This window comes from Saccopteryx leptura, chromosome 13, assembly GCF_036850995.1.
Source record: "Saccopteryx leptura isolate mSacLep1 chromosome 13, mSacLep1_pri_phased_curated, whole genome shotgun sequence".
NCBI lineage: Eukaryota > Metazoa > Chordata > Mammalia > Chiroptera > Emballonuridae > Saccopteryx > Saccopteryx leptura.
Genome location: NC_089515.1, coordinates 35,242,342 through 35,257,825, shown reverse-complemented (window position 1 = coordinate 35,257,825; position 15,484 = coordinate 35,242,342). Strand labels below are relative to the sequence as shown.

The following is a 15,484-nucleotide window of genomic DNA, read 5'->3' as shown; positions in this document are numbered from 1 at the left end:
AAAAATGAGAGGTAAATAAGTAAGTATGGAAATGTGATTATGAGGGGAAAAGTAAAAAGGTTAGGAAGAAGTTTATTTATAGACAGGAAGAATGAGTCCTAAGGAAATATGTTCAGAAACATTAAGTGAAAAACTATATGGAAACAAGAGTATTTGAGCAGAATATAATGGATTGGGAAGTTAAGTGAGATGAATAAGTGGATAGTTTAGACATCAATGAGCAATATGATTGGTGCGTAGCATGTAGCCTCTGGTAATAGGATAGATAGTAGATAAATGACAGATATAATTGATAGTTTCTTAATTTCTCTTGGAGAGCAAGTGATATAATAGAATTCATGAATTTTAAAGAGTTTGGTATAGTATATCTGAATCTAATAAAGAAGATGTGGCCTGACCTGTGGTGGTGCAGTGGGTGAAGTGTCAACCTGGAACACTGAGGTTGCCAGTTCGAAACTCTGGGCTTGCCTGGTCAAGGCACATATGGGAAGCAGCTACTACGAGTTGGTGCTTCCCACTTCTCCCCCCTTTTTCTTTCTCCTTTCTCTGTGTCTCTCTCCTCTTTAAAAAAAAAAAAAAAGGTATTAAAGATTGCAATTGGGACTCTAATGTATTTTGGTTATTGTTCCTACAGCTAAAATAATCTATCTCAATATTTTAGTTTTTGTTTCCCCAATTCCCAGTACAAAGTGTGATCTTTGTTTGTTACTAAAAAATGATTGTTTAACAACAGATGATTCAGCAGCATCAGGAGTGGTTGGAAGACTTGGTTATTAGACTCCTTTGTGTTTTTGCCTTAGACAGATTTGGAGACTTTGTTTCTGATGAAGTAAGTATCACCTAAAGGGTACTTTGCCCAATCAAATTTAAAATTCAACAAAATAAGTTTTCTGCAATAGGAATTTTCTTCCTTTCTCCTTTGTAGGTGGTGGCTCCAGTTCGTGAGACTTGTGCTCAGACATTAGGTGTGGTGTTGAAACACATGAATGAAACAGGAGTGCATAAGACTGTGGATGTGCTACTTAAGTTACTTACACAAGAACAATGGGAAGTTAGACATGGTGGTCTGCTAGGAATAAAATATGCTTTGGCAGTTCGTCAGGTAAACACTCCAGTTTTTGAAGCATATATGGGAGAGTTTTTCCCCTTAGTTTATTTTCATTAATTATATGAAATGGATATACATTCATAGTATTACAGATAAGTCAGTCCTTCAAGATTTGCTTTCTTTAGGTAGTGCCATAGAGATAGATGATGCTTATAAGAATTTAAGTTTCATAGAAGACCCAATTCTAGGTAAGTTTCCATTGTGTCTGTCACAGGAGTGGCCTCTGAAGGCTGGCTCTATTGGGAGAGTAGATTGAAATAAAGAAAAGCAGGAAGGAACTGGCTTTACTTTTTTAATTTTCTCATACCCTTTTTGACTAGCAGTGGGTTGAATGAGAAACAAGTTCAGTTTCTAGTAGCAGGGCTATGTATGTATGTGTGGTCATACAGAGAATTCATACCTTGAGAACATGTTTTGATGTTTTAAATCACACTGAATAATAAAGTATTTGATACTGTTATAGTATTTTTCAAATAAGATTAGCTGCATAGGCTTCCATTGATGTTATTTTTCTTTTCTGTTTATGTGATTCTTTTTTAATAAATAAAATTGGAATTTATGTTTTCATATGGCAAGTTTAATAAAATATTTAAGCACAATATTTGTACTACAGAAAGTTAATATATTTTGATGTACTGTTTTACAGGATGTAATTAAAACTTTATTGCCTAAAGTTTTAACTAAAATAATTGAAGGACTCCAGGACCTTGATGATGATGTCAGAGCTGTTGCTGCAGCATCATTAGTACCTGTGGTAGAAAGCCTTGTGTATCTTCAGACACAAAAGGTAAATTTAATATTTTTGCATATACTTTCTGTTGATTGTTTACATTTGGTGTATAAAGTATTAGGAAAAACCTTGAGTACTTTTTTTCGTCCTTCGTCTTCCATTTTTCTTATGACAGCTATCTGATGTAGGCAAACCTAATTATACATTATACTTGGGAAGAGCGAATTGTGTCTGTTTTTCTACTTCACATTCACGTATGTATTATGTAGGGAACTTCCCTGGGAAAAAAAATGCAAACGTTTTTTCTTTATTTTACTCTTGGTTTTTAGACATAGGAGATTTTTATTTGTTTTGACTTTGTTATTTTAGCTTTTGGTTTTTTAATCTGGTTTCATTTTTTGAAGTGTCCCATTTAAGGAAGGTCTATCCGAGTTTCCCTTGTATTATCAAAACACATACATTTGGAAGTGCAGTAAGCAGTATTTTAAAAACAAATGTACTGTCTTTACTACTGTTTTAAATAAAATTATTTAGAGGGTTATATCTTGTGTGTCTACACTGTATTGTCTTCAAAGTTTAGTTTTTTACATAAAATGAAGTATTGACTATCATATTTCCTGAATTTCCCCTCTCATTTTGTATCTGGTTAGTAAGAAAAGTTTCAAAGTAGATATGAGTTGCATTAAAAACAGAATTGTTAAAGGCAAATAATTTTTCCTCCTTAATTTTGCCCAAAACTGGCACTATCCAAGCTCATCAGGACTGTATATGTTATTGAATCAGTAGCAACTCCTGGGATACAACTGGCATGACGTGGTAAATATTTTGTGTAAAATTAGTAACTGTTTTCTTGATAACTGATCTTATAGGTACCCTTCATTGTAAATACATTATGGGATGCTCTTCTGGAACTAGATGATCTAACAGCTTCAACAAATAGTATTATGACTCTTCTTTCATCCCTGTTAACTTACCCTCAGGTCCAACAATGCAGGTAATTATTTCTGTTTAGTTGAATGAAGTAAAAGGTATTTACATAAATTTCCAGATAATTAAACCTAAAAATACAAAAGTCTAGCTCCTTTATTAATGGTACTGTTAGTTGGGGATACCAAACACTATTATTTTCAGGAGCTTATAAAGGTCATATTCTTTTATCCTTGGGTTACTTTAGTTACAGAATTCTTCATCTTTTTTTTTTTTTTTTAAGAATTCTTCATCTTATCCTGTAATAGTTGACTTCAGAAATATATATATATATTTTTTTTTATTTTTTTTTTATTTTTTAACAAAGGATCAGAAAGAGGGATAGATAGGGACAGACAGACAGGAATGGAGAGAGATGAGAAGCATCAATCGTTAGTTTTTTGTTGCGACACCTTAGCTGTTCATTGATTACTTTCTTATATGTGCCTTGACCGTGGGGCTACAGCAGACCGAGTAACCCCTTGCTCGAGCCAGCGACCTTGGGTCCAAGCTGGTGAGCTTTTGCTCAAACCAGATGAGCCCACGCTCAAGCTGGCGACCTCGGGGTCTCGAACCTGGGTCCTCCATATCCCAGTCTGACACACTATCCACTGCGCCATCACCTGGTCAGGCCAGAAATATAGTTGCATATTATTTTCACTTGTATCCCCAGAATATTGAATTTTAATCTAATTTATCTAATGGAAGTATCATTGAACATTAGCATTACATTTTCCAAAATTTGCTCCTCTAGGAACTTTTTCTTTGTAATGTTTATTTCAACTCTTGTTCTTGATTTCAAGAATTACTTATCAGGAATGGGGACACATAATAATGTGATATAATGTCCAAAGGCAGAGATTGGGTAAAGCCAAAAACATAAAAATTTTAGTGTCATGTATTTTTATATCCTGATATTTGAAGTGAAGCTTAGCTAATTAATGTATTTCCTGCCTTTTTTTCATGACAGAGACAGAGAGAGGGACAGATAGGGACAGACTAACAGGAAGGGAGAGAGATAAACATCAATTCTTCGTTGAGGCACTTAGTTCATTGATTGTTTTCTCATATGTGCCTTGATGGAAGTAGAGACCTACAGCAGAGTGAGTGACCCCTTGCTCAAGCCAGTGACCTTGGGCTTCAAGCCAGTGACCTTTGGGCTTAGCCAGCAACCATGGGGTCATGTCTATGATCCCACACTCAAGCCAGCAACGCTACACTCAAGCTGGTGAGGCTCACACTCAAGCCAGCAACCTTGGGTTTCAAACCTGGGTCCTCTGCGTCCCAGTCTGACACTCTGTCTGTTGCACCACTAAAAGGCAGGCTATTCCCTGCCTTTTAGATTGGCTCCTGACAGTATTGTTTCTATTAATGATGTCCTTGGAGACACAGAAGTAAAAATTTACTTGCAACTTTAAAAAAAAATCATAGATAAGGAAATTAATTAATGTTTTTAGTCTTGTTAGGGTGTTCTGTGAATGTTCATATGATTATGATCATAAATAATTTCTGGCTTTATGAGTATTTTCAATGAAAATCATAGGTGTATGAAAACATGTAGAGAATGTTTCAAATAATACTGATCTATTGATATTACTTCAATGTTAAATTTAGGCTAGTAGGACAGCCCCCAGATTGGAATAGCAAAATCAGTGTCTGTAAAAGCAAATGAAGAGAAAACTTGAGGTGGTAGTACATATATGGGATTTCCTAATTTTCAGCTGCTTTCATTAGTAATGAAAGATATAGGGACTAAATGAGTTAATCTGAGTGAAAGCCCTTCTCAGGATGCAGATCGTGAGTTTTTAATTACCCTTAGGGTTTGGCACAGTTTTTCTTTGAAGACAGATAATATTTTTGGCTCTGTAGACCGTATGATCTCTGTCAAAACCACTCAACTCTGCAGGTACCATGATATTTTTGGGTTTGTGGGCCATCTCAGTCAGAACTACGCATACCTGCCGTGGTAGCCCAAAAGCAGCCATAGACGATATATGAAGGAATGACTGTATCTTCCAATAAAACTTTATTTAAAAACCGAAGTAGAGTGGATTTGGACTGTGGCCCTTAGTTTATTGACATCTGCGCTAAATAAAGGACTTAAGGACTTTTTTTTTTTAATTGCCAACTAGACAGTATCAGGAAAGCTAAATAATGTACGAAAATGAATGAATGTAGTAGAAATTCTGTTAATTTGATATGAAATAATGTAGTTTTTTTATCTTTTTTTCCAAAATTGCCTTGTTAGAAAATTTGCTTCATATATTGTAATATTTGCCATATACTTTCTAGCAGCATGTTACTTGGAGCATGAGCAGTTACACTATTAACAAGATCTTGTTATAATGCTTTTACATATTTTGGGTCTGTTTTATCTGTGTTGTATGTGTACTAAATGTGTAAACTAATGTAAGTCATATTTATACAAACCTTCAAGTCATGACATATTAAAAGATAGGTCTCCTGAGAGGAACCACAAAACAAATAGTTACACTGACATATTCTTTTTTATTCATGCCTTTTCCTACAGAGGTATGTATTTCAAATGCTACTTAAAAATAATTTGCTAATTCCACATGACTTTTATAATCACTCATGGATGTAACAAGTATCCTATGGTCCAAGTTGTTATCCTAGATGTGGTTTTACTTGCTTCCTCATTTAAAATCTAATCTGTAAGAAGGAAGATATTTGAGTTTTCTTAACTTAGTAATGCTAAATCAGGATACATTTCAGAGCTACTACTCTTATCACCTCTTGCTCATTTGACTTGTGGCCAAGATGGCCCCAGAGGGGATGTAAATTATGTGTATCTAATAACCCATAGGAAAGAAGTAAGGATTAGCAATCCTGATTTTGTGTAGGCTTACTACTAGTTAAGATACATGTCTCGTTTTCCTGAGTAAGAACAGATTGAGAGTAAGAACATTTATATTGTAAAGTTCTAATTTGATAAAGGTTTCATGACATTAGTGCTATAGAAGTAACTGTTAATATTTGTGTTCTTTATGACTGTTTACTCTGGTTATTCTGGTTAACAGTTTTGAATGAGGGTGTTAAGTGAATGTTCATAGAAAAATTATATTTTTAGAATTTACTCATCAAAAAAGATAGTGGGTCCACAAGGAAATGGTATTTAGATAATCTATCAATGGAGTTTCAACTAAGAATAATTAGATTAATTTGTGTCTTTTTTATTAGTATTCAGAAGTCACTCACAGTTTTAGTTCCACGTGTCTGGCCTTTTTTGCATCACACTATATCTTCAGTTCGAAGAGCAGCATTGGAAACTCTGTTTACGTTATTATCAACACAGGACCAGGTAAGCAGGCATAACTGTCTAGTAATCTTGAAATTTGTATAAATTAATTTTATAAAATAAATTGGACCACCAGGTTACCCTTGCTACATATCCAAAGTTAGGGAAATGCGGGGCAGAAATATTTTAATATTTTGCTCTAGGTTGTATTACTAGCACTTGGAATAGTGTTTAACACATAGGAGTTCCTCAGTAAATATTTGTCCAATGAAAGTTTGAATAATCCTTTCCTCTCCAAGACCTGTTGTTATTCATCTTTGCTTGCTCTGTGTGATTGGTAATTTGAAGGTTGTTAGAGCTCATCTCAGGTTAGAAGGTTACATTTGAAGTTCTGCATAACTTCTAAAGACTAGCACTGAAATTGCTAGGCACTTGCATCCTCTCAAGGATTACTCAATCTTAAGAGCAGGGTATTTCCAAGGATAGTATACTTCAGGAGTCACACATTGAAATGCCTGCAGAAATCATTCAGGTAATATCAGTGTGTGAATGGAGTCTGTGATGAGCTGAGGAGTCCTTGTCCTGTCTATTAAAGGCTTCCATTCCTATTTTTTAAATAACCCTATAGGTCATATAAAATACTAGAATTTAGGGAAATATCATAAGGAATCCATTCTTTTACCGTGCTGTTATTTATAGGTACTACAGTTTGAGTCAGGGATCTTTAAAAAGGCAGTGACTAATTTTTTAAATTATATTATGGATAAATGTCTCTCATGTTCACTAACCGTGCATTTCTATGTGAATTAGAAATATTCCACAGAGACTTGCTTTAATCCTTAGCATGATACTGTGTTGCACTTCTATGAATTAGCATCTGTAAATTTTGTTTTGCATTATCTTTTTTATTTTGTCTACTCTGAGGAAAACCTGTCAGGTCTGTATAGTCCTTAGTTGATTGGGCATGGTTGATAAGATTAGCATGGGTTATTCTGAATTTTCACTTCATTTTTGTGGGTTTTGTCTAATGGCAAATTAAACAATGTAAGGACTGTATTCTGTTTTTGTTGTTTTTTTTGTTTGTTTGTTTGTTTTAAGCTAGAGAAAGAGACAGAAAGACAGGAAGGGAGAGAAGGGAAGCAACAACTTGTATTTTTGGCACTTTTAGTTCCTTGATTGCTTCTCGTATGTGCCTTGATGGGATGGAGTCAGGGGGCTCCAGCTGAGCCAGTGATCCCTGCCTGGGCTCAAGCCAGCGACCATGGGGTCCTGTCTATGATTCCACACCTAAGCCAGTGACCCCGTACTCAGGGTGGTGAGCCCACACTCAAGCCAGCAACCTCTGAGTTTCGAACCTGGGACCTCAGTGTTGCAGATCTGTGTTCTATCCACTGCACCGCCACCTGGTCAGGCAAAAACTATACATATTCTTAAATTCATTTTGGATAGGCGTCTTGAAGTTACTTTACCAAATTTCTTCCCTTCACGTTGTCCTTTTTTTTTTAATAGACTTAAGAGCAGTTTAAGCTTAATAATTGAGCGAAAAGTACGTAGTTCCCATATGCCTGTCTGCCCCACTCTCGACAGTTTCTCCTATAGTTAACATCTTGCATTAGTGTAGTTCATTTGCTACTACACTTGATAAACCAATATTGATACATTATTATTAACTGAAGCCCATAGTTTACATTAAAGTTCACTCTTTGTATTGTAGATTCTATGGGTGTTGAGAAATATACAATGATAACTGTATACCATTATAGTATCATACTGAATAGTTTTATTGCCCTGAGAAATACCTTAGTTTCACCTGTACATCCCTCCTTCCCTCCCTCCGGCCCCCTTAGCAACCACTGATCTTTTCCAGTTTGCCTTTTCTGGAAAATCATATAGTTGGAGTCATCTAGTATTCAGCCTTTTCATATTGCCTTTGTTCATTTAGCAATATGAAATTTAGGTTCCTCTTTGTCTTTTTGTGTCTTGGTAACTCATTTCTTTTTATCACTGAATAATACTTTTCAATTTATATGGCTTATACCACAGTTCATTTTTTCACTGCTTGAAGGATATCTTGGTTGCTTCCCGTTTTTGGCAATATGAATAAAGTTTTAAACGTTTATGTGCAGGTTTTTGTATGGGCATAAGTTTTTAGTGCACCTCAGTAAATAAATACCAAGGAGCACAATTGTTGGGTCATATAGCAAGGGTATGTGTAATTTTATAATAAAGTGTCTTCTTAAGTGGCTATACCAATTTGCATTTCTACCAGCAATAAATAAGAATTCCTTTTGTTCCCTATTCTCACCAGTGTTTTTAATAACTGTGTGGTGGTATCTCATTGTTTAATTTGCCATTTTTTAATATATAATATTAAGCATCTTTTTATATGCTTACTTGCAACCTACATCTCTTTTTTGGATCTTTGGTCCATTTTAAAATTGGCTTGTTTTCTTACTGAATTTTAAGATTTCTTTGTATGTTTTGGATTCAAGTCCCACATTATTCTTTTAAGACTTTCTGTTCAATGAAGCTACCTGTAGACGTTTATAACTTACTTTTGTGGACTTTTATTTGTTTAGTAACATTAAGTTTATATTATTAGGGAATAAGATATTTTATATAAATGAATTTACTAAATAATTAGGTCATACTTTTTTTGCCGTTAGAAATCATTAACCATTAGCCTCACCAGGTGGTGGACTGGGATGCGGCAGACCCAGGTTTGAAATCCCAAGGCTCACCAGCTTGAGCCCAAGGTCGCTGGCTTGAGCAAGGAGTCACTTGGTCTGTTGTAGCCCCCTGGTCAAGGCACATATGAGAAAGCAATCAACGAACAACTAAGGTGCCGCAACAAAGAATTGATGCTTCTCATCTCTCTCCCTTCCTGTCTGTTTGTCCCTATCTATTCCTCTCTCTGTGTCTCTCGTCTCTGTCTCTGTCTCTCTCTCTCTCTCTCTCTCTCACACACACACACACACACACACACACACACACAGAAATCATTAACCATTAATCATATAACACAAATTAATATTTTTGTGTTGAATCAGTCACCAGTACTATTTATCGGTCATTAGTGTTTAAACTGTGCTTAATGTTGTATACTGTGGGAATAATGAGAGACATAATAGTTACTTCTATCAGTGATTTAACTGCTTTATTTCAATTGGCTTGTTTCTAGTTGTTTACCTCAGCTGTCAATTGTGATATCTCACATTTGTTAGTCCTTTTTTATTTATTTTATTATTTTTTTAATACTAGACTTTTTTTCTTTTTTTTATTATTTATAAATATAATCAGCATTTCAGGCCAATGCTTTATCCACTGTGCCACCACAGGTCAGGCTTGTTAGTCTATTTTTAAAATTGATTTTAGAGACAAAGAGGAATGAATAGAGTGTGAGCTAGTTTAGATAAGATCACAAGATTGTTCCAAATCTCCTAATTTATTTTTAGTCCCTAAATGATTGTTGATATTGACTATTAAAATTATATAGTTGTGAAAACATCTGTATATGCCATGATGTTGATTTTCTTACCCATGGCGTTTTATTTTGTCTTTTGCATTTCTCTTTACTGGCTTATAAATGAAGACTTTGGCTGTAGCATATATAAAGAATTGATGGTGATGACTCTTTATCATTTTTTATACCAGAACACTGTTGTCTTTGTATGTGATTTGCCATACACCTGCCAACTTCCACTTCTGCATAGGCCCTCAGTATTTGTTAAATAATGTATATAAAATTCTAGGCAGGGTCTTTTGGGGAAATTAAAAAAAAAAAGTTCTATATGGTTTTTACCTGGGAAAAATTTACAGTGTGATCTTGATAAGATTCTTTCATGATAAATTTAATAACCTCTGCAAAGAGTTAAATATATTAATGGAAAAGCAGAATATGAGAGGTGTTAAGAAGCAGCATTGAACTTGACTCCAATGGCAAGAGAAGTGAAGGCAAAGATAAATGAATGGGACTACATCAGAATAAAAAGTTTTTGCTCAGCAAGAGAAACTGATATCAAAATAAACAGACAGCCAACTAAATGGGAAATGATATTTTCAAACAACAGCTCAGATAAGGGCCTAATATCCAAAATTTACAAAGAACTCATAAAACTCAACAACAAACAAACAAACAATCCAATAAAAAAATGGGAAGAGGACATGAACAGACACTTCTCCCAGGAAGAGATACAAATGGCCAACAGATATATGAAAAGATGCTCAGATTCATTAGTTATTAGAGAAATGCAAATCAAAACTACAATGAGATACCACCTCACCCCTGTTAGATTAGCTATTATCAACAAGACGGGTAATAGCAAATGTTGGAGAGGCTGTGGAGAAAAAGGAACCCTCATTCACTGTTGGTGGGAATGTAAAGTAGTACAACCATTACGGAGGAAAGTATGGTGGTTCCTCAAAAAACTGCAAATAGAACTACCTTATGACCCAGCAATCCCTCTACTGGGTATATACCCCAAAACCTCAGAAACATTGATACGTGAAGACACATGTAGCCCCATGTTCATTGCAGCACTGTTCACAGTGGCCAAGACATGGAAACAACCAAAAAGCCCTTCAATAGAGGACTGGATAAAGAAGATGTGGCACATATACACTATGGAATACTACTCAGCCATAAGAAATGATGACATCAGATCATTTACAGCAAAATGGTGGGAACTTGATGACATTATACGGAGTGAAATAAGTAAATCAGAAAAAAACAAGAACTATATGATTCCATACATTGGTGGAACATAAAAGCGAGACTAAGAGACATGGACAAGAGTGTGGTGGTTACCAGGGGTGGGGGGAGGGAGGACATGGGAGGGAGGGAGGGAGAGAGTTAGGGGGAGGGGGAGGGGCACAGAGAACTAGATAGAGGGTGGCGGAGGACAATCTGACTTTGGGTGAGGGGTATGCAACATAATTTAATGACAAAATAACCTAGACATGATTTCTTTGAATATATGTACCCTGATTTATTAATGTCATCCCATTATCATTAATAAAAATTTATTTAAAAAAAAAAAAAAAAGCAGCATTGAAAGATAAACTAATTGCTAAAAGATCAAGAGGATTTGGTGATTTGATTAAAAAAAAAAAACTAATGTATCCTTTTCTCTCCCTATAATGGTATCACTAATGAAACTTCCCCTTGTTTCTATCTAGCTTGTCTTCATAGTATGTCTTTATCAAAAGTCATACTGTCAGTGAAACTTCATATTAATACATATAGATTATATTCTGCTTTGTCGCTGCCCTGAGCCTTGATCTCCAGCATCGGCACTATTTTTAAAATTATTATTAAGTGAGAGGAGGGGAGGCAGAGATACAGACTCCCACATCCACCCAGCAAAACCCACTAGGAGGTGATGCTCTGCCCATCTGGAGGGTGGCTCTGTAGCTCAGCAACTGAGCTCTTCTTAGAGCCTGAGGCAAGGCCATGGAGCCATCCTCAGAGCCCAGGGCCAACTCCAATCCAGCTGAGACTGCAGGAGGGGGAGAGAGAGAGAAAGAGAGAGGCAAGAGAGGGAGAGGTGGAGGAGCAGATGGACGCCTCTCCTGTGTGCCCTGACCCGGAATCAAACCCAGGGTATTCATACTTTGGACAACGCTCTACCATTGAGCCAACCGGCCAGGGCTGCATCCTCAGTATTGAAGACTATAGCTTTAGCACTTAACACCCACTCTTAGTACACTTTTGGCCTGTATTATTTATTATTTTTTATTGGATTTCTCATTTGTTTTTTCAAATAATACTACAAAGCCAGACCCTTTAGAAAACTTTATAAGCCTCACCACCTATTTTCATTTATAATTTTGGGGGAAAATTTTTTTTTTTACAGAGACAGAGAGAGAGAGTCAGAGAGAAGGATATATAGAGACAGACAGACAGACAGGAAGGGAGAGAGATGAGAATCATCAATTTTTTTTTGTGGCACTTTAGTTGTTCATTGATTGCTTTCTTATATTTGCCTTGACGGTGGGGCTACAGCAGACCAAGTAACCCCTTGCTCAAGCCAGCGACATTGGGTCCAAGCTGGTGAGCTTTGCTCAAACCAGATGTGCCCGCGCTCAAGCTGGCGACCTCAGGGTCTCGAACCTAGGTCCACCACATCCCAGTTCAACGCTCTATCCACTGTGCCACGGCCTGGTCAGGCTTGGGGAAATTTTTAAATAGAGAAAAGAGCAGGGAATTATAAAACAACATTCATAGATCCACCATCTATACTTGACATTTGTTATAATTTATTTGCTTCAAGTTCGTATAATTAGAATATTAAGAAGTTGTAGTCTCCTTAGAAGATCCCTCTTGATTTTTATCTAGCACGCATGAGCATGGGACGAGTCTGTTCCACGTCTTCACTCCTCCTTCCAGTCTTGATGTGCTTCCTTTATATCCTTAGTTGTAGGACTCCATTCAACTAGATTGCAGGCAGTTCTGAATGATGGTGGTTCTATAGTTTAGTTGTAATTTAAATCTTTCAGTTCTTAATTTTACATGGAGACAAAATGTATTAAGTATCTATTGAATTTCTTTCCTGCTCCTGAATATGAAATTATTTTAAAGACAAAGTGAAGAAAATGAACCTAATTTCTAAATTACTAGTAACTCTCTTCTGGCTTTATAGTAGTTTCTAACTTTTCAACCTATTCCTATCAATAATTCCAGGATAATTTGGTGAGGTTAAACCTGGTTATAACTTAGTGCATCAATACCTCATAAAGACTGATGGCTCTGTTCCCTTGAAAGTACTCTGATTATCTTTAGTAATTTTTTTGTTTTATTTTGCTTTATAAAAGCAAAAATTTTATAGGAAAGATGTCCTTAATCTTAAAACTTATTTGTATATATGCAGGCATGGACATCTCTGAAATGTCCTTAAATAGAACCATAGTTAATATAGTTATTTATCGCCTGACCAGGTGGTGGCGCAGTGGATAGAGCGTCGAACTGGGATGTGGAGGACCCAAGTTCGAGACCCCGAGATCACCAGCTTTAGCGCGGGTTCACCTGGTTTGAGCAAAAGCTCACCCAAGGTCGCTGGCTCAAGCAAGGGGTTACTCGGTCTGCTGAAGGCCCGCAGTCAAGGCACATATGAGAAAGCAATCAATGAACAACTAAGGTCTCGCTACAAAAAAAACCTGATGATTGATGCTTCTCATTTCTCTGTTCCTGTCTGTCCCTGTCTATCCCTCTCTCTGACTCTCTCTCTCTGTCCCTGTAAAAATTAAAAAAAAATAAAAATAAATATGTATATATAGTTATCAATCTTATATCTGTTGGACTTCTCTGTGACATACCATGGCATATGTGAAAATAAATTAATTCCTGTACCTTTGTCTGTGATATTAACATGTCAAAGTATTTCCAAAGCCTGGCTTCTTGGGGAGCATGAATTAAGAACACTTAAGCCAGTGGTTCTCAAACTTTTTGAAGTTGGGGGCGTATTTAAAATCCTACAAATAATTGTAGGCCCACTATATACAAATTTCTGAGAAATATGTTATAATAATTAAGTCAAATATTAAAGAAAAATATATAAAGTCCAAGTGTGCTTTTATGGTAATTAAATGAAATAAATACAAATTAAATTTATTCTGACATTAAAAAACATTTTTATGTTACATGTTTTGAGCTATGCTTTTTAGAATTCATAAAAGAGGTGTTAAATAAAAAAAACACAAAAAAGTTATCTTTTTATATATATAGATGCATTCTTAGTAAGATTTAGCAAATTCAGCAGGTCTCAGCGCAAATGTGTTAAGTTTTTTCATTTTTGTGTTTATAAGAAACATGAGCCTGATGTGTCAGCGATTTTTTCAGTGTTTGGGCATATATTTGAAAGGCAAACTCATTTTCTTATCAATACATTGAAGAATTCCTCTCTTTTTATTCTTAATTGTGTTGAGTGCAGAAAACCCCCACCATACATATCATCTTAACTTTACACCAAACAAAGGATAGAAGGAACTTGCCTCCAGTCTTTCCGGGGAACATGGGGGGTAGTGTAAACAATTCAGCACCACAGCTTAACAGTGTTTTGCAACCTAATCAGGCAAGTGAGGTGGGGGGTTGGGCAGACTGTCAGTTTACAGCCAATTCTCCACACCTCTGTCCCCCAAAGATCTAAACTCCAAAAACCCTGTTGGTTTTTTGGTCCCCAACAGGCACATATTTCCTGGAATACCATAGAGCACACCTGGAAATCTAGGGCACACCAGTGCACCCTGGTGCACACTTTGAGAACCACTGACTTAAGCAAACAAAACTTGTTTTATTTGGTAATGACTTAAAAGCAAGGTGTAACTTTTTTGCTCAAACTGGCTGGGCAATTAAAGTGAAGGAACTTACCAGTTGTTTTTTCTTCTTATATTCTCTCTCTAGCCTGTGACTATGTTTATACATGCAAAACTATATGCGTATCTATTAATGTATATGTCTGTCAGTAAATTACTTTACTGGAATATCTAGATTAACTAGTGTTGAAAGCCATTAATGGTTGTAGCCAGAACTTGACTCTAAGATCTAGACAGGTTTGCTTCTGAACATGCATCTCTTCTTTAGCCATGTTTTGCTGACTAGATCAACTTTTCCAGTCCATTTGCATCACAGTCACTTTGCGAATCATCCGAAAATTTAATTTACTGATATATACAGCATTGACTTTTGTTTGAAAGGGAACTTTTAGCAAGAAGCTTACATATATTTAACATGAAGATATATGTGAGATTGAGTTGGTTTCTGAGGCATACTTAATCCAGGATGTAAGAAAACATATGCCTATGTAGGGAAAGAAAGAAGGACCAAAAGAATAGATTTTGGCCCTGGCCAGTTGGCTCAGCTATAGAGTGTTGGCCCAGCGTGTGGAAGTCCCAGGTTCAATTCCTGGCCAGGGCACACAGGAGAAGCGTCCATCTGCTTCTCCACTCTCCCCCCTCTCCCCTCTCTCTCTCTCTCTCTCTCTCTCTCTCCCCCCCCCTCTCTCCCTCTCCTGCAGCCAAGGCTGCATTGGAGCAGAGTTGGCCTTGACACTGAGGATGGCTCCATGGCCTCCGCCTCAGGTGTTAGAATGGCTCCGGTTGCAATGGAGCAACGCCCCAGAGGGGCCGAGCATTGCCCCCTGGTGGGCTTGCTGGGTGGATCCCAGTCGGGCGCATATGGGAGTCTGACTGCCTCCTCACTTCTGACTTTGGAAAAATACAAAAACAATAAAAAAGAACAGATTTGACTAAGACTTTAGCTGTAGAGAACATTAGCATGATTAGGTTTGGTCAGATTTTATAGATACGGAAAGGAGAGACAGTGTATAGCTATTTAGCTACTTTCAATAAATATTGGTTGTGCACAGGAATAGAATAAGGCATTATAATTGTCTAAATGTAGAATTGGGTTGGGAGGGCAGTTGGC

At 36.5% G+C, this 15,484-nt stretch overlaps 1 protein-coding gene across 2 annotated transcripts in view; it reads left to right on the top strand.

Moving 5' to 3' along the window:
* BTAF1 (B-TFIID TATA-box binding protein associated factor 1) overlaps positions 1 to 15,484 on the top strand; it is a 113,311-nt gene that overhangs the window by 46,805 nt on the left and 51,022 nt on the right. For both annotated transcript variants that reach the window (XM_066354727.1, XM_066354728.1), the window contains 5 exons: positions 734 to 829; positions 926 to 1,102; positions 1,755 to 1,895; positions 2,708 to 2,832; positions 6,006 to 6,126. In XM_066354727.1, coding sequence (XP_066210824.1) covers positions 734 to 829; positions 926 to 1,102; positions 1,755 to 1,895; positions 2,708 to 2,832; positions 6,006 to 6,126 — 660 coding nt within the window. The remainder of the gene's footprint in view (positions 1 to 733; positions 830 to 925; positions 1,103 to 1,754; positions 1,896 to 2,707; positions 2,833 to 6,005; positions 6,127 to 15,484) is intronic.